At 47.5% G+C, this 20,157-nt stretch overlaps 1 protein-coding gene across 3 annotated transcripts in view; it reads left to right on the top strand.

Moving 5' to 3' along the window:
• Positions 1–20,157, top strand: part of Ret (ret proto-oncogene) — a 53,285-nt gene that overhangs the window by 13,598 nt on the left and 19,530 nt on the right. For 2 of the 3 annotated variants that reach the window (XM_078043069.1, XM_005334398.5), the window contains exons 2-6: positions 12,678–12,941; positions 14,322–14,609; positions 15,871–16,112; positions 17,279–17,474; positions 18,235–18,434. In XM_078043069.1, the coding sequence (XP_077899195.1) occupies positions 12,678–12,941; positions 14,322–14,609; positions 15,871–16,112; positions 17,279–17,474; positions 18,235–18,434 (1,190 nt within the window). Of the gene's footprint in view, positions 1–12,677; positions 12,942–14,321; positions 14,610–15,870; positions 16,113–16,781; positions 16,908–17,278; positions 17,475–18,234; positions 18,435–20,157 lie in introns of those variants that run through there. The other variant, XM_078043062.1, reaches the window with a different exon arrangement.

Here is a 20,157-nt window from a genome sequence, read left to right as displayed (position 1 = left end):
AGAGACCCAGACAGCTCTCTGAACTCTCTGGCTTTGGTTCTTTCACCCTCAGAATTGTGCTAGTGAGAAACCCCAGGAGGATGGAGTGATGAGTGAGAAAGAACAGGTCTATTCCAGGAAGAGAACTGGGGGGACACTTGTCTGCTTCATCCAAGTGCCCTGAGAGCTAAAGGAGTGGAGGCCATCCAGGTTAGGGCTTGCAGTAAAGGTTGGAGCTGGAGCCAGGGCTCACCTGGGGCAGCAGGTGGGACTTGGGTCGGTGGGGAGAACAGGAGGGAGCTGCACCCTGGGCAGAGCCAGTGCTGAGGCCTGGAGTCGAGGAGCAGATAATGAGAATGTGTAGGCTGCACATCCAGGCTGTGGTTGTGCGGGAGTGACAGGGTGCACTGCACATCTGTAAGCAGGCCAGTGCCCCCAAAAAGCACAGGAAGACACCTGGGAAAACAGATGTGTGTGGTAGCTGCCTCACACAGTGGGAAGCCAAGAAGTCACTGAATCTCCAGGGTCAGAGGCCATGAGCACTATCCCACAGGTGCAGGGAAGACAGGGAATTGGAGAAATGGAGCAGGATATAGTTAATCTAGCATAAGAAGCCAATGCCTCGTGGTTGTTAGTAGTGCTTCTGGGGTTGGCACCTTGCATGTGTAGATAGAGGCTTGGAAGGGGAAGGATTCCGCATTAGAAGATATTCAAGACTGACCTGAGTCTAGGCTGCCTTCTATGTGGGACCTTGGGTGGGTCCCGGCCTTCCCCAAGGCTGAATGTTTGTGCTGAGTCTTGTCCTGGGGCCTCAGATACCCACCTAAGGCACTTGAACCACACCACACCGTGAGCCATAGGCTCTTTCCCCATCAAAAAGTAAAATCTAGTTGGGCACAGTGGCCCACACCCGTGATCCCAGCACTTGGGAGGCTGAAGCAGGAGGTACTTTATCACTGTGATGGTATAAGACAAAACCCCAGGCCACTTTATCATGGTATTCCTTCTCATTATATTTAGTTCTTCCTTTTGATTTTAAAATGAATTTCAACCCAAATAACTTTTGTGGGCCCTGGCCACTATACCCATGCCACCTGCTAGGGCAGATCGTGCCGTCAGGGGCACACAAGCAGCTGTACCATGGCTGCCTGTCAGGAACTGAGGCTCCCTCCTCTGTAGGCTTCCCACCAAGGATGGGTGCAGGTGAGCAGGCCAGTGTGTGCCCTCAGGTCTCCCCTAATCCTGCATGCCATGGTCTTGTGAGTGACTAGCAGCCAAGGTAGGAACTGCAGTGGAATCCAGCGTGCCAAGGTCTTTCCTCGTCCTGTGGCAGGCAGCCCTGTGAGTTAGGGGTAAGATGCCAGATGAGCTGAGATTATGGTTTTTGCTTGACCTCAGTCCTGGCAAACGTTGTAGCTGTGAGCACTTCTTTAAAACTGGGCTCCCCCAGCAAGACACCAAAAACACAGGCAACAACTATAACAACCACAAATGGATTGGACTACATTAAAAGTAAAATTTTCTGTAAAGCAAGGACACAATCAATATGTATTTCATATAACCCATGGAATGGGAGAAAATATTTGCAAGTCATATATCTAATACAGATTAATATCCAGAATCTAAAAGCACTACTATAACTCAACAACAACAGAAACCCAACTCAAAAATGTGTCAAAACATTTCTCAAGCAGAGATTTACAAATGGCCGATAAGATCATGAAAAGATTTTCAATATTACTAATCATTAGGAAAATGCAAATCAAAATCACCATGTGATACCACTTACCACCCATTGGGATGTCTACTATCAAAGAAATAACAAGCAACAGATGCTGGTGAGGATGTGGAGCAATTGGAACACTTGTACACTGATGGTGAGAATGTAAAATGGCACAGCCACTGTGGAAAACAGTCTGGACGTTTCTCAAATAGACCTAGTAATTCCTCTTGAGTATATACTCCAAATAATTGGAAGCAGAGTCTTGAAGATATATGTTTATACTTATGTTCACAGCATCATTATTCATAATAGCCAAGAGGCAGAAGCAATCACACATTCATTGATGGACAAATGAATTAACAAAACGTGGTACATGCAGTATTTGCCACGGCATATTGTTCAACCTTAAAAAGGGGAGTAAATTCTGATACAGGCCACAGCTCAGATGAACCTTGAAAACATTACGCCAGGTGAAATAAGCTAATCACAACAAAATACATACTGAGTGATTCCTCTCAGAGGAAGTTCTTAGAGTGGTCAGAGTCATTAAGACAGAAAATTGAATGGTGGTTTTAGGGGTTGGGAAAGGAAGGAAGAAGGAGTTGATATTTAATGGGGACAGAGTTTGAGTTTACAAGATGAAAGTAGTTCTGTGGATGGATGTTGGTTATGGTTGCACAGTTATGAACGTACCTAATGCCACTGAAATGTTCACTTAGAAATGGTTTAGCCAGTCAATTTTTTGTTATGTGTATTTTACACATAACCATTTAAAATAATTTTAAAAAACTGATTCTTATTACTCTCTCCTCCAGAATTGTCATTTGCAGTAGAGTATCCCATAATCTATGCTTTCTTCCTAAAAGCAAAATTAGATGACAGTCTTGTACCAAAGCAGCCTGCAGCTGCACAGAGCACCGGGACCACAGGGCCTCTGCAGCCCGCTGCAGGTGCCCCACCTGTGCATGCGTGCTGTGGTGGACAGCTACCAGCTGGCCATGCTCCTTGGTTACCGGTAAATCATTTCCTGAGCTGAAGGTGAGTGGTTTTATTCTCAGCCTGAGGTTTGTTTGCTCAGAGCTGGCTGCTGGCCTCATCAAGGCCACTAGTGAACTGGAAGACAATGCACGTAAGCTCAGGAGGGCCATCTGCACAGTGCTGTCCTGCTGCTGATTGTCTAACAGGCTCCCCGCACCAGTGAGACCACCCAGAGGGTCTGTTTCACCCACCTCCTTGGCCCAGCCCCTGCTGTTCCTTTTCAGATTCTGACCATTTCCTGACCGTGCCCAGCCCTTTCATACTCATGTTCATAGACCCGTTTATTTGTGGATTCATTTATTGGCTCACTCACTCATTTGTACACGAGTTCATGGGTAGAAGTTGATGGATGTGGCTGGAAGGTGAGCTCTTACGTCATAGTAGGGTGAGTTGGGGACAGATGTGGCCCAGCTTCAGGACCTTGGTGAGGTGTTGTATTCTGCACACAATGGGCAGAAAATGCAGAGCACTACATAGAGGGTGCCATGGTCTTACTGTCCCTGGCTGCTCTGCTGCAAGTGGCCTGTGGGTTGAAAGTGGGCCCAGGGAGCCGCACATGACCTAGAGGATAGAGCACGATGAGTTGGGCTGGAGGTGGCCGTGGGGATTTAGTGAGCTAGTGAAGGGGGTGAAAGAGGAAAGGTTCTGGGTGACTCAGGTAGGTGGCCTGAATGACTAGGTAGGATGGTACCATGATGGGGGTGGAGCAGAATGAGGGGAGCAGGTTTAGTTGGGAAAGTCAGCTCATTCTCCAAGCCAGACTGAGATATAGGAGTTGATGGATAATGGCTATGACAAAATCAGGGACAAAATCAGGGCTGAGGGTGGAAATTTCATGGTCATCAGCATAAAGAGTAAAGGATGGCTGCTCTTGACTGGGAAAGAATATAGACAGAGAATAGGTAGATGACAATATCTAGAGGTTAGGCCCTTGTACTAGTCCTTTTTTGTTGCCTTAACAGGATACCTGAAACAGGTTTCTTTATGTAGAAAAAAAAGGTTGGCTTTGGCTCACAATTCTGGAGGTAAAAGGTCGAGCAACTACATCTAGCAACACCCTTCTTGCTGGCAGAGTCCCAAAGTGAGGCAGGGCACCCCATGACAGAAGACAGGGAACATGTGTACATGTATGTGTTCTTCTGGTCTGCCTCCTCTTATAAAGTCACTAAAATTCAAGCATGGGAGGTTCACCCTAATACCTTCATCTAATCCCAATCATTTCTAAACACCAAAGTCAGATCAAGTGTCCATCCTGTTACTACATCACAGTGGGGATTAAATTCAACATGTGAAGCCTTGGGGGACAGATACAAATCACATAGAAACCATAGCAGCTGAGGAGGAGGAGGAGGAGGTGGCCAGCAAAGGGGGTGAGCAGGCATGGATGGAATCAGAATGATGCTGGTGAACACCAAAGACAGAGGAGGTCCTCAGAGCAGCCAGAGAGGAGAGAGTGAATACCAGGGGGTAGGGGCAGCTGCCAGAGTGAGCACAGAGTGCTCAACAAAGCCAAAGAAGCAGAAAGTCCAAGAGCCCTGCCTTCAGAGGATTAAGAAAATGACCAACCACACAGAATTCTCTACCCTGAAAAATAAATAAATTGCCAAGATTAAAATAAAACTGTTTAAAAAAAAAGGCAAGCCACAGGCTCCTATAGCAATGAGTGGAATGGGTCAGGAATGCTTTTTTGGGGAACAGGGATCAAACTCAGGGGCACTCAGCCACTGAATCACATCCCAGCACTATTTTGTATTTTTATGTAGAGACAGGGTCTCACTGATTTGCTCAGCGCCTCTTTTTTGCTGAGGCTGGCTTTGAACTTTGGCCATCCTCTTGCCTCAGCCTCCTGAGCCGCTGGGATTATAGGAACGCTTTTAAATGCCAGTTCAGTTGAGCAGAGGCCTCAGGGCTCGTGATTGCTCATTCAGTGTAGACAGTCTGTAAAAATGTATTCTTTTGTGTCACATATTTGACTACAGTAAAGAAAAAACAGAATGGGAAGTGGGAGGGGAGCGGTGAGGTAGACGGGTCATATCCTGAGAGGATGACTGCCCAGCTCTAGGCTGAGGGACCCCCCACCGGGAAAGCTGGTCTGCACCAGGGAGAATCACCTCTTCATACCCTGGCCCCTCAGGAGGAGCCACAGAGGTCTGTTTCCCATTCTCAGGAAGATGATTGCATTAGGAAATCGTCTGTTAAGAAAATTCTGCTGGGTCATAATAAAACTGTCATCTGCATCGTCTGCCACTTGTCAAGGGTGGGAGCAGGGCTGGTGCCTGAGAGGGATTCTGCAGGAAGGGTCTGCCCTGCCCAAGCCATGGAGTGGCTTCTAATTTCACCAAGTAAGTGCTGGAACTGTACCATTCTTGCAATTTTTTTTCCCCTTCCTTTGAAGTTCTGAATTCCAGCGTTTATGTGGCCGTCCTGAAGAGATGTTTAATTGTCTGGAGCTGCATTTGTGTTTATGCACAGGATGGCATAAACTGTATTTCCTCCGGTCGACTTACCATGTTTGTGCCAGTGTCTGTGAATAGCAGAGGTGGAATGAGGGCCCTAGGGCATCTACAGGGAGGCCTGCCCAGGTCGGCCCTGGAAGGGTCAAAGGGTAGCATGACTACCACAGATGATGGTGGTGAGGTCCCACGAGCTTCAGGTGAGCTACCTGTGGCTTTCAGCAGGCATTGGGGGCAGCCAGAACTCTGTGCAGAGCCAGTGACGGTCAGCCCCTGCCTCAGGCAGCCCAGTAGGCATGACTGGAGCATACAATGCTGGGGCCATGCTTCTTGTGTCTGCACTGAGTGTACGAAAGAATGTATGCAAGAGTAGGTGAGCAGCAGAATGAAAATATCTGTACTTGTGTGGGATGGTGAGGGTACAACAAGTGTTCAAGACTGTGACTATGACAATATGTGTGAGTGTGTGTGTGCTTATATATAAAAATAATGTGCCAGGGGCAGTGCTGCATGCCGGTAATCCCAGCAGCTCGGGAGGCTGAGACAGGAGGATCGTGAGTTCAAAGCTAGCCTCAGCAAAAGTGAGGTGCTAAGCAACTCAGTGAGACCCTGTCTCTAAATAAAATCAAAAAGTATTGGAAATGTGGGCTAGTAGTTGAGAGGCCCTGAGTTCAAACCCCGGTATCAAAAAAAAAAAAAGAATGTGAGAAAGTATGGTGCAATGCCTGTATATGAAAGAATGAGTCTAAGACAATGATGTATGTGTCAGTCTGGGTCCAACCAGAGATAGACCCATGTGGGCAGGCATTGAAACTGCAGCAGTTTAGCTAAAAGTTCCTAACTTCTGTGAAAGAGTAACCAGAGGCATGGCAGAGCCCTCTGATGTACCCTTGAAGAGGAAGAACACCCTCCCCAGCAATAGTCAGAGCCCGCTGAAGGAGCTGGGGCACAGGATCAGGGCTGGCCAATGTGATGGCATAGAGCAGAGACTGTGACTAACACACGAGAAGATCATTTGGGGGATTTTTGGAAGCTTGTTGCTGGGCTTGGGCATGGGCTGCACAGAGACCAAGGGACTGCAAACTTTGGGCATACAGCTAGAGTGGAGCATCCTGGATATATCCATACCCCTTCCCTTCAGACTGCCAGGCAGCAGGATCCAGAGGGCCAGAAGACACGTGCATTGTGATAACCAGCAGAGTAGAATGCTCAGGATCCAGCCATGGACCTGAAAATGTACCTACATGGACAAAGTGTATGACAAGGCTTGTGTAAGAGCGTGTGGACATGTATGGGAGGACGGAGCTCAGGACTGGTTCCATATGCATCCAAATATGAATAAACTCAAAATCTCAGGCAAGTATGGATTATTGGAAATGATCTTGCCAGGCTGAAAACAGGTACACAGTCAAAACAAAAATCACAGCTGGGTGACTGTGTGTCATGGTTTGGATGTGAGATGTCCCTTAAAAGCTCTCATGTGAGACAATGCAGGAAGGTTCAGAGGAAACAAGAGTCATAATCCAGTGAATTAATCCCCTGATAGGGATGAACTGAGTGGTAACTGAAGTGGTAGGGTGAGGCTGGAGGAGGTGGGGAGTTGGGGCATGGCTTTGGGGTTATATATTTGAATCTGACAAATGGAGACCACTCTCTCTGCTTCCTGATAATCTTGTGAACTGCTTTGCTCTGTCACATTCTTCTGCCATTGTGTTCTGCCTCACTTCAAGCCCTGGGGAATGGCCTTCTGTGGACTGATACCTCTGAACTGTGAGCCCTCAAATAAACCTTTCCTCCTCTGCAGTTGTTCTGAATGGGCCCTTTAGTCACAGCGGTGAAAAAGCTGACTGAAACACTGTGTGTACTAGATGAAGTCATCCATGCTGGCTAGCAGGCACTGTGTTGGGTTTACCTGTGAAGGTAATTTTGAAGGAGGCACTGCCCCAAGGTGACATCACTATACCCCATTGAATAGTGAAACTGAGTCCTTACTGAGGTGGGGCAATGTGGAAGCAAATGGTATCTTGGGCAGATGTGCCTCCATCTTCATTTCTGTCTGCCTTTTGCAAAGAGGGAGCTGTGCCCAGCAGGTGTGAATCGACAGCGAGAGGTTGGTAATAATACACATATGTAAGAAGTGAGGGCCTGTGTGCACCTGCACTGGCTGTTCCTCCTGTCCCCAGCACATCCTATCTGGTTCATAGTTAAATTAAGGTCCCTCTTCTCTGCAGAAGCCACCCATCCCTATGATGCAAAACACCACCCACACTTCGCATCTACATATTTTAATTGGCTGCATCATTTGTGGGGCCCCTTTTTCTAGAATCATGCAGAATTTCAAGATAGTGGTAGCAGAGCATTAAACCCAGCATGAACCTTCCAAGAGTAGGTCCACTGAATTGTCCAGGCTGCACCCCTGAGACTGGCCCTGCACCCACCTCCTCAGTTCTTCCCTTGGACCATGTGTTTCTAACTAGAAGTGTCTTTGACAAGAAAGAACATTACAATGCTGAGCCCTGCCACAGGGACCGCCCGGGAGGCATTTTAAATGCATTTAAGACTCTTTCTGTGCACAATCATTGCCCGACCCACAAATCCCTTCTGGCAGTAGCAACACTGGGCCCCACATGATCCTGCGGGCCCAGGTCTGCAAAGCAAGGGCCAGGCCAGCCTGTTCTCCCTGGACATGTGGGATTTTTTTTTTTGGTGGGGGGTGGAGTGGGCCTATCCCACCTCCCAGCCTCTACCCCTGAAGGTAGGAATGCACCATGAATCACTGGGAGACTCCCAAGTGGAATTTGCCCTTATGGCAGGAGGGCTGTACCGAGCAGGGCATTCCCCCTGGCACATGCCCAGCTGCTCTCCTGTAGCCTCCAGGCACCACAGAGCTGTATGCCATCAGCTGTCCTTTCCCAGGACCTTCCCTGACGCTGAGAGTCACCTGCCTCACTGTCAGGGAGCAGGTAGCAACCTGTGGTTCTCTTGGGACCCAGCCCACTGAGCTGTCCGCCTGTGCTTCCAGCTATTAGATGCCACGAGGGGAGGCTTTGTCCTCCTAGGCCCCTGGGAAAGGAGAATAGCATTGGGCGTGTGCGGGAAGCTCTGCTGTGGCCCCTCAGGAGACTGGTGGTTGGGGCCAGCGGGTAGTGGTCCAGTTGTGGCACTCCCTCTCCAGTGTTCCACAATGTGGTTTTTTCTGGGACCTCCTTAGTTTCCCCTCTCCTTGGCAGTGTGAAATTCTTGGTAGCTACAGGGAGAGGATATATAAAGAACTACAATATAAGCCCTGCTTCCCAGAGGTCATGGCCCTCCCTCTTCCCATACCCACCTCCTCTACGGAGGGGCTTTCCATGAAGGACCTTCCCTTCCATTCTTTGGCTACAATCTATCAATCCATCAGTGCAGGGAGGTGGAGCATGGCAGCCCCACTATGGGACGGGCAGGACCAGAACAATATTCCATTTTATGTGCTGCCAGGACCAGAGGAAGGCTTGCTTCAGGTTGGCTTCCCATCTTTGTTGTCTTTGAGGGTCTCTTTGAGAAGCATTCCGCAGTGCAAGAAGCCTTCTCGTTTTCTTACTGCTTTGGAGCCCCACGTGGTCTTGCCTATTGCGTTTGCCTCCCTCCTGTTGAGCTTCATGGCTTTCCCAAATCCCAGAGGAGAACCCATGCAGCTGCCTAATAGACATCTTCTGCTGGTGCCTGGAAGAGGGGCTGCTGTGAGGAGAGTGGCACCTAGGTGGGAATTAACTGACTGAAAAGATAAGCCAGTCATACGGGAGTACAGGGTTTCTGGTATCTGCTTTGTGTGTTGATATTTCTGTGCATTGTAGAGTTATTTGAGTTTATCAATGTGTTTTAAACATTTTTGCCTGTTGACTCATCTTTTTTAAAAAAAATTGTACTTTTTTGATTGTGGAAAAACATACATAACATAAAACTGACCATCTTAAACTTACATTTTAAGGGTATAGTTCAATAGCAATAAGAACACCCACAGTGTTCATGGTGTTGTGAAACCATCACCAGCATCCAGCCACAGAACTTTTCCATCATCCCAAAGTGAAACTCGGAATACTCATTAAATAATAATTTGCCATCCCATCCCCAGCCCCTCGCAACCCTCTTTCTACCTTGGGTTTTTATGAGTGTGACTACTTTAGGTTTCCTAGCAAGGGAAGTCATACAATATTTTTCTCTTTGTGACTGGCTTATTTCATTTAGCATCATGTCCTTGAAGTTCATCATGCTATAGCATGCGTCAGAAAATTCTTTCCTTTTATCTTTGCTGCCTGTACCTCAGTAGGATAATAATTTCCGGGATATATAAAGAATTTTAACTCCCCCGCCAAAATCAAATAATCCAGTCAATAAATGGGCAAAGGAACTGAACAGACACTTCTCAAAAGAAGAAATAGGAATGGTCAACAAATATATGAAAAATATTCTCTAGCAATTAGAGAAATGCAAATTAAAACTACACTGAGATTTCATCTCACTCCAGTCAGAATGGCGATTATCAATAATACAAGTAACAATACATTTTGGCGAGGATGTGGGGGAAAGTACACACATATATTGTTGGTGGGTCAACAAATTGGTACAACTACTCAGGAAAGTGATATAGAGATTCCTCAAAAAACTAGGAGTGGAACCAGCTAGTTTGACCCAGCTATCCCACTCTTTTATATATCCAAAGGATTTTAAATCAGCATATTACAGTTATACAGCCACATCATGTTTACAGCCACTCAAATTAACAATAGCTAAACTATGTTCCCATGAACAGATGAATGGATAAAGAAAATGTACTGTATACACATAATGGAGTATTACTCAGCCATTAAGAAGAATGACTTTATGACATTTGTTAGTAAATGATGGTCCTGGAAATTGTCATCCTAAGTGAAATAAACCAGTCCCCCAAAGCCAAAAGTTGGATGTTTTCACTAATGACATGGAAGCTAACCCACAATAAAGAGGGTAAGGAAAGAATGGGAATTCAATAAATAGACAAAGGTGAATGAAGAGAAAGAGGAGGGGATAGGAAAAGGAAAGACAGTGGAATGAATCTGTCATAATTTTCCTGTATACACCACAGTGAATCCCACCATCGTGTACATCCACAAGAATGGAGGTCCTAATTAGAATAAGATATATCCCATGCTTGTATAATTATATCAAAATGGATTCTGCTGTCATACATAACATAAGGTAAAAGATAAATAAAAGAATTTCCTTCCCCTTTTTTTAGGGGGTGCATTACCAGGAATTAAACTCAGGGGTACTCATCCACTGAGCCACATTCCCAGCCATATTTTGTATTTTATTTAGAGATAGGGTCTCACTGAATTTTTTAGCACCTTGCCATTGCTGAGGCTGGCAAGGTGCTAAACTTGAAATCCTCCTGATTCAGCCTCCTGAGCCACTGGGATTATAGGCATGCACCATCATGCCCAGCAAACTTCCTTCCTTTTTAAGGTAGAATAATATTCCATTGTATATACCATATATAGCACGTTTTGTTTATTCATTCATCCATTGATGAGTATTGGGGTTGCTTCCACCTTTTGGCTATTATGAGTAGTGCTGCTATGAGCATGGGTGTGCAGAAGTCTCTTTGAGACCTAACTTTCAGTTCTTTTGAATCTATTCCCAGAAGTGGAATTGCTGGGTCTGATGGTAATTCTGTGTTTAATGTTTTCAGGAACCACCACACTGTTTTCTACAGCTTACTGTTCCATTTCATTCTCACTATGGTGAGAAAATTCTTACTATTAAGTAAAACACTCTTATTATGAAAATCATCGGACATACCCCAAATTACAGCACAGTTCATGAAGCTCCTTTGTAGTCTCATCCAGTCACAGCCAAGGTCAATTTTCCAGCTTCCTCATTGCAGTTGCACCTCTGCCAATAACCACATTGGGGTTTTATCAGTTTTTTAAGGCAAAATTTGCAGAGGTCGAAATGCACAGATATTAGCTGCACAATGTTGACAGGTGGATATGGCCACATGACCTACCTCCTTATCATTTACATTTCCCAGAAAGTCCCCTCCTGTCATTCCCAGGCAGTCAACCCTATCCCAACCCAACAGACAACCAGTCTAATAAATTACCTAGAATCAGACCACGTGTCTTCGTTCTGTCTGACTTCTTCAGCGTGGCATGATTTCCACGAGATCCATTCAGACTGTTACACCAGTAGTTCATCCCTTTATATCGACATCATCCCTTTATATCATGGTATAGCACTGAGGCTCTTTCTATCTCTCAGCTATTCTGAATAATCCTGCATTTACAATTATGTCATTTGATGGATGGATGTTTTTTTGTTTCTATTGGAAAATGGAATAGAGTTCTGGGTCATATAGTAGGAATGGGTTTAAAGGTTGACTACTTCCTTAGGAAGTTCTTTCTTGGTTTCGGGAAGTTGTTGCCTGTCCTGCTTGTCTGTCAGCATCTCATACCCTTGAAAATGCTAGCTCTGTGTGGTTTATTCAGAAGCTACCGTGGATGCGCCACTTGTGTGTGACTCAGGTGTTATGACACTCGGTTAATTAAATAATGATACTGAAGCAGTTTTATACATCCTCCCCTTTGTCCCTCCTTTTCCTTTTTTCTGTTTTAATGTAGTGTAATTTTAGTCAGTGTTTAGGTATACAAATAATTCTAGTGTTCACATTCTTTGGACTAAAAGTTAGCAATTCCTGCTAAGCCAAGCTATGGAACCAAACCTAGGAGCCCTACAACAGATGAATGGATAAAGAAAATGTAGTATATATACATAAGAGTATTACTCAGCCATAAAGAAGAATAAAATCATGGCATTTTCCAGTAAATGGGTGGATGTGAAATAAGCTAAATAAGCCAGTCCCAAAATACCAAAGACAGAATGTACTTTCTGGTATGTGGATGCTAACCCACAACAAGGGAGGGGAAAATTAGAAGTTCTTCAGACTAGACAAGGGGGAATGAAGGGAAGGGAGAGGGATGGGAATAGAAAAGACAATAGAAGGAATAGGACATATCTTTCCTATCCTTATATATGAGTACACAACCAATGCAACTCTACATCATATACAACCACAATAATGGGATCCAATTTGGAACAAGTCATACTTGTTGTCTATATGTATGTCAACATAGACCCTACTGTCATGTATATCTAGAAGGAACAAATTTTAAAAAGACCATTATTAAAACATCTGATCATTTAAGAAGTATTAATTTCATGACTTGCAAAAAGAAATTATTTATGATCCTTCAAGATATCAGGTAAATATTAGTAGAGTTAAACTATAGAAACTTATATTACTTTACATGTTTTTATACATTATAAAAATGACTTTAAATTCTGAATATACAAAAAAAAAGAAATTCCTGCTAAGATCAGAGCTTTAAATTAGTGATGTTTTATTTTTAACCCATGAAGAAGCCATTATTTCCGCCCTCCCTCACACACTTCCTTGCTTCTTGTAGCTCCCCTGGGCCTCTACTTCTCTAGAGATGCTTACTGGGAGAGGCTGTATGTGGACCAGCCAGCTGGCACGCCCCTGCTCTATGTCCATGCCCTCCGAGACGCCCCTGGAGAGGTGCCCAGCTTTCACCTGGGCCAGCACCTCCATGGCTTCCATCGCCCACGGCTGCATGAGAATAACTGGATCCGTGTCCAGGAGGATACTGGCCTTGTCTACCTCAACCAGAGCCTGGACCACACTTCCTGGGAGAAGCTCAGCATTCGCAGTAAGAGAGCACACCCCACCTCTGCTTCTTCCTCCAGCCACCCCCCCCAGGGCTTTGGTGGGTCAGGGTAGAAGGGGCCAGGCGAGGCTGGTGGCCAGGCAAGGGACTCCCATAAGTTTGGGGCACTGATGATCCTTTGGCCTGCAGAAGTTACAAGCTTAGAGACCGCTGGGAATGATTTGGGTACTCTCTCCAGGACGCAGAAGCCTTTTTCAGTGAGGTTGACCGTGAGCTTATGAAAGAAGGATTCAGAAGGGTTGGGGGAAAAAATCCCAAGGACTGGATGTAGCTGATGACCTGGAACTTGCTGGAGAAGAAGCAGTTCCCAGAAAACCTATCTTCCCACTGACAGCAGACTCCCCTTCTACCTGGTGGGGACTCAGGCCTGGCCCAGGTCTCCAAGGAGGGAAGCAGAGCCAAAGGAAGACCTGGCCAGCTGCTCAGACCAGGAGTCAGAGTTGCAGCCAAGGCCACCTGTGACCATGGCCCCAGGTGGGATGGAGATACATCCCAAGGCTTTGTGATATGAAATGTTGATTTCGTACCCAGTAGCTCCCCCTTCCTAGTATCGCCCTGATGCCTGGCCTCACTCCACCTTACGATGGCCCCGAGCCCCTGTCCACAGGTGAGAGGCAGGTCATCTGTCACAAATACAGAACAAGTGACACTGCCCAGCATTGGAAGAATGACTGGCCAGTCTTCCATGGCAGCCAAGGTCACACCATCCCTTGGTGGGGAGTAGGGAAGGGATGGACAGTTCTCTTCCAGGGCAGTTCCTGGAGGAAGGGGCTATGATATGGGCCTTGTTTCCATGTACATTTAGTTGCCGCCATCTTCCTCTTGAGCCCCCAGTAGGAAACTTGACGAACTCTAGAGATCCCCAGTGGGGGTCAGGATGGAATTTGTTATGGGCCTGTGTTTTTCAGAGCCCTGAGCCACGCACTGCCTAATGGAGCTAAGATCCAGACCTTGTTGAAGTTACTGTGGTTCCTCGGTGGTAGAACCTGATGGGAATTCCCCTCTAGGTGCTGGGGAAGTCTAATCACAGGATATGTCAAAAATAAGATCACCTGGGGACGTTTGTGGTGTGTGGGGAGTGCTGCTAGTCACCATATACTGTAGGAGCCAACCCTGAGAAGCTGTCCACCTGCCGGAGGTCCGGGAACATTAAACCTAGTGCTCCGAGGCTCCCTGAGGAGGGTCATTTGAAATGAGAGCTGAATTGCAAGAGGGTTGGGCTTGGGGGACACTGGTGCTCCAGGCCCTTGGATCCAGCCAGCAAGACGGGGAGGTGGCGACTGGGGCTGGGAGCCCAGCAGAGTCCTGTGGACCACAGCTCTTGCCCCCTCCCATTCCCCGTGACTTTTTCTCTCCTTACAGATGGTGGCTTCCCCCTGCTCACCATCTTCCTCCAGGTCTTCCTGTCATCCACACCCCTGCGTGAAAGTGAGTGCCAGTGGCCGGGTTGTGCCCGCGTGTACTTCTCCTTCTACAACACCTCCTTCCCAGCCTGCAGCTCCCTCAAACCCAGAGAGCTGTGCTTCCCTGAGACGGGCCTCTCCTTCCGCATCCGGGAAAACAGGCCCCCTGGTACCTTCCATCAGTTCCGCCTGCTGCCTGTGCAGTTCTTTTGCCCTAACATCAGTGTGGCCTACAGGCTTCTGGAAGGTGAGTGCCTGCCTCATGGCGCTGCAGGCCAGATGCAGTGCTGTGAGCACTTAGCATAAGCCATCTGGTTTAGTGTCCACCACGATTTAACATTCCAGAAATAATCTCTTGGATGTTTGCTGTGGGCCAAATACTGTTCTAGGAGCTAAGGAAGCAGCACTGAATAAACAGGCTGGCATTCTACCTGCTAGGAACTTCCCTTTATACGAGAGAGAGAACCTATGAACATACCAAAGAAATCAGATGGCTTCTAGGAAAAAAATGAGGTGGGAGGAAAAGCAAGGAGACAGGGAGTGGGGAGTGGTGGAGACCACTATCTTTAATTAGGTGGTTTGGGCAAGGGCCCCTGAGCAAAAGTGAGTCTGTGCCAGGTGGGACAGATCTTGCCCCTTGGAGGGTACCACAGTGGGACCCTGTGTCATCCATGTGGAGTGCAGAAGAACAGAGGTTGATGGGAACAGGGCAGGTCCAGGTCTGGGAGCAACTTTCAGATCTGTGCACCCTGAGAGTCACAAGGAATCTCTGCAGAGCCTGTGGCAGTGCCGGGCATGGAGCAGCCTCATCCCATCTGCTGGGGAGAAAACTGAGGCAGGGAGGCAGAATGACCCATCTAAAGTTACAAAGCAAGAGGTATAGAGCTGGAATGCAGATCACAAGTTGGGAAATATTTGTGCATTCACATCAAATCATATGCCAAATATTCACCGTGTTTGTTTTCAAGTGGTAGAACTATTGGCTCTATTTCTCATGTTCTGAAATGAGCAAATATTATTTCTGTAATTTAAAAGTTGCTAAATATTTTTTAAAAAATGAGCCATGGCCTGGAGCTGGCTCTCTGGACCTGCAGCCTCCCCACACAAACCTACTCCAGATGGAAGCTGGGGGTAAGATGGTGTGAGTACATACCAGGCCTTTCCTGTCTAATTGGGGAAGAGGATTCTCACACTGCTTCCTCTCCATCGGCCTGAGTGAAAGCCAGAAAAGAACAAAACCACACATGGCTGCAAATCTGGGCTTGTGACACAGGGCTCCCTGCCCCTATGGAACCAGGGGCTCCCTGCCCCTATGGAAGGTGGCATACAGAGCCCTCCCACGAGCCAACCCCTCTTACTACCAGCATGCCTATGAGTTCTGACAATGACTGCAGTGCCCCACCCACCCACCCACCCATTCAGCTGCTCTGGGTGGGACCCCGAGGAAAGCAGTTCACCCTGTGCTCAGCCAGGTGGTCACTTGGGCTTCCGGTCTGCTTGGTGTACAGGTGAGAGTCTGCCCTTCCGCTGTGCTCCGGACAGCCTAGAGGTGAGCACGCGCTGGGCCCTGGATCGTGAGCAGCAGGAGAAATACGATCTGGTCGCCCAGTGCACCGTGCGCATTGGAAAGCATGAGGAGGAGGTGATGGTGCCCTTCCCTGTGACCGTGTATGATGAAGACGACTCGGCCCCCACCTTCCCTGGAGGGGTGGACACCGCCAGTGCAGTGGTCAAATTCAAGCGGAAGGAGGTGTTTGTCTTGCGCCTGCATGTCTGTCATTCCCATTCTTCCTGTTTGTTGTCTGTATCTCCATCCAAAGTTTATCCCTTGGTCTCTTAGCCATCCAATCATGTGACTGTCCTTTCATTTGTCCCTCTGTCTGTCAGGCTGTCTGCCTACCAGCAGTCTGCTGGGTCCCAACTTGAGAGCCAGGGTACCCTTTGTGCCCAGCTTGAGTCTGACCAGGTGGACCAAACAGAGTGTGTCTGGGGCACACTTTTGATCACCTGTGCCTCTGCACCCCAGCAGGGCTTCTTGCCAGGCGAGGACATACTTCCAAGAAGGCCTTCCCCATGCCCGTGCATAGGTAACCACCCTTGCACAGGAGGGCCTTTAAGGCATAAGGGAAGGAGCTGGGTATTGGAAAGACTGGGTTGAAGATCCTGCTGTGATCTCAGGCGGATCCCTGCCCCACCCTTTTCTGTCCTGGGGTGATGGAGCGCTACTGCCACCTGCTGGGTCTCAGACCATAATGCAGTCAGTCCTATCCGCAGGCGCAATGGAATGGAGAAGCCAGAGCCACCTTTGCCTTGTGTGGCCTTTTTCTGCTTCTTCGGGTACTGCAGGTGCAGGTTTTGCGGGGGATGGGTTGGGGCTGAGAGGAAAGTTCATCATGTGGTAAAGAGCACGTGATCTTGGCAGGGCAACCTTGGGATGACCACAGGGAGCTCTGTGAACGAGCTCCCAGGTGCCCTGTGGCTTTCTACACAGCCCTTTCCAACCTGGTGTACACAAGATGCTTGGGGAGAGCACTTGGGGGTGCACGTAAGTTTGGGTACCGTTCTGCCGTCTGTCACTGTCATGTTGAGCTGACCCTTGTGGGGGCAGGCATCTTTCTTAGGGCAGAGTGAGGGTGCTCCTGCACTTTGGGGACCTGGAAGAGAACTGTTAGCACAGCACTTGGGCACCTGATCTGAGCCTCCTTACAGGAAGTGCCTCACACCTGTGGTACAGTTGAGGCAAAGTCACCCAAGGAAGTGACTAGGCCAAATGCCAAGTGATCCCATGATGACTAAAACCCAGGCTGGTCAGTCTGCAGGGTTGACTCTGACAGCGCTCATCTGGTCCATTGTGGGCTGTGCCACGTCATGGGTCCTCCCAAGGACACTCCTCTGATGCTCTCTTTACCCCCACAGGGCACCGTGGTAGCCACCCTCCGTGTCTTTGATGCGGATGTGGTGCCAGCATCTGGGGAACTTGTAAGGCGGTACACCAACACGCTGCTCCCCGGGGACCCCTGGGCTCAGCAGATCTTCCGCGTGGAGCATTCGCCCAACGAGACCTTAGTCCAGGCCAATGGCAGCTTCGTGCGGGCAACTGTGCATGACTACAGTAAGGATGGCTGGTGGCACATAGCTCTTCCCAGGGCCTCGGGGCTGGCTGAGCTTACCTCCCTTGAGACCACACAACACACGCACATACCCCATATACTCACCACACAAATACCCCATACACATAACACATACGGTGCACATGCAGTATACACACCACACACACTACTATGCATTGCATACATATACCATGCACTCACCAAAGCATACACATAGCACAAATATACCACACACATCTCCACATTACTCACACTTTACATATAAACACAGCATACATCCTATCTACACACACTACATAATGCCCCATACACAGACACCTTTTATACACAGCACATATGTATAAGCACTGCATAAATACACATAAACCACTCACCCCATACACATTAACACAAAAAATATGTACCAAAATACATACACACCCTGTACATACATGAAACAATCAGGACACATATACATACTCCACACACACACATACACAACACACATTTTATGCATACACACATTCTCATCCATGCACACACAGGCCACCATAGCAAAGAAAGTTTGGGCTTCCATCTCAGTAGTATAGCCAACATTTAAATATTGGTTTTAATTGAGGGCTGACCATCAAACATGTTGTTTGGGACCATGCATGAAAGTAGCTGTTTGCACACATGTGTTCAGGGCTGCATGTCTGGGAGGAGGTGTGCTGTGCCATGGTGTTAGGGATCCATCCCAAACCAAAGCAGCTTGATTGTCATCATCATGTTCCCTACCCACAGAGCTGGTTCTCAACCGGAGCATCTCCATCTCAGAGAACCGATCCCTGCAGCTCACTGTGCTGGTCAATGATTCAGACTTCCAGGGTCCAGGGACAGGTGTTCTCCTCCTCCACTTCAATGTGTCAGTGCTACCTGTCATCCTACGCCTGCCCAGCACCTATTCCTTCTCTGTAAACAAAGGGGCCCGCCATTATGCCCAGGTGAGCCCATGGCCCACTGTCTGCCAGGGTGTTGGGAAACCCCAGTGGTGGGGTTCTTTATTTAGCAGATCAAAGGTAAGGTTTGGGGTGGGTGACTCCCCTTCCCGAAGCTACCCAGTGAGAGTTACTGAGGTGGAACCACAGACACAAGGCCAGGAGGGCAGTGGTCTGGGTACTCAGAAAAGGTCTGGGAGCAAGCAGGGTTGGGAGCTTCTTAAGCCTCTCTATTTTTGCCCTTTTCCTCTTTATATCTTTAAAACATTTTTGTGCTAATATAAGAGCAATGTTTTTAAGTATGAATGCTGACTTGGAAAAGATGTCCCTAGTGGATTGTTAGGTTAAAAAAAAAAGTGGTTTGTAGGAATGACTATATTTGTGCAAAACCAAATTTTTCTTGAAAATTTGCAAGCATGCAGAATGTAGTTAACAGTGATGCCCTTCTGGTGTGAGGAGGAGGGGAATGGTTCTGCTTTTTACTTTCTATAAGAGCATTTGCTAGAAACATTTCTCTGTATTTATATTTGCTATTGGAAAATAATAAAGAGAAGTAGAAAGATAAAAGTAATAAATATTTGTTAAAGAAGATGAGGAGAGGGAACGAATAATCCTTTCCCCTCATATGCACCAGTGTGGAGCATTTTGATCCTGCTCTTCCTTGAATGTTTTTCTTAAGCAATTTTTTTTTTAGTTTACTTGCAATTTCAGCATGCATAACTTAACATATTTTCTCCTAATGGAGCAACATGTGGTTATGTATTTTTTAGAATGTCATGTTTAGGGCTCTTTCCTTTTGTACCAGTAGTTTCCCAGTTCCAACAGGTGATTCTGTTCCCCATCAGCTCCTGGCAGCCACTTGGGTCCAGCATACAAGGAACCCCTCCCTTGGATATATCCAAGCTCCCTGCCTGGTTGTTACCAGAAGGACTTTCATGGAGGAGGGGTTAGAGATAGGGGCAACAAGGCAGAGGGGCCTAGGGATCTCAGAGAGGGCTGAGAGAGAGCAGGCATTGCTGGAGATGGTTCAATGATATCTGTCAGACTTAGGAGACTACAGGGCCTCAGTCTCAATTCAATATCAGATTCCATGTGATTCCTCATCCCCTCCTCAGTTTTTAAAAGTAAATTGAGGTCAGGGATCTTTTGGACAGCTTTGAGGATCTTTGAGAAGATGGAAGTGAACTCGCTCTGCAGGGGAAAGCAAGGTGGCGCAGGAGGCAGGTTTTGTGGTGGTATCCAGTGGTGGTCTGGAGGCACTGGCTTCTGCTCTGACCTAAGTGCTGACCTCTAGGGCTGGTTCTGTACCCATAAGCAGGGCCCTGCCCCATTCCTCCACTTCTGAAGCTCTTGGCTTTCAGCTGCTACCACCATAACTCTTAACTGAAGTAGCCAAAAGGTAAAAGTTTATCTGTCCAGCTCCAGAGCCTGGTGTCCTGGGAAAGAGGCCCCTTGGTCTCATGTGGGACAAGCAGCCACACTGCATTGGTCATGTCAAGAGTCATGTCGTATCCAAATGCAGGACTGTGACTGTGACTAGCCGTTGGGTAACTGAGGTAGGGTGCGTTACCTTCACCTCTGGCTTCTAGGACCAGGGGCAGCCAGTTACTTGGTGCACTGAGCAGACCAGGGCAGGGCAGAGTTGTGGCAGGTGGCTGGGTCTGCAGATTCTGTGGGAGTGGAAGACTTATCATTGAGGAGGGCATGAATACTCCAAGGCAGAGCTAGA

This window comes from Ictidomys tridecemlineatus, chromosome 1 (genome assembly GCF_052094955.1).
Source record: "Ictidomys tridecemlineatus isolate mIctTri1 chromosome 1, mIctTri1.hap1, whole genome shotgun sequence".
NCBI classification, from domain to species: Eukaryota; Metazoa; Chordata; class Mammalia; order Rodentia; family Sciuridae; genus Ictidomys; species Ictidomys tridecemlineatus.
This window is presented reverse-complemented; position numbering and strand designations above follow the sequence as displayed.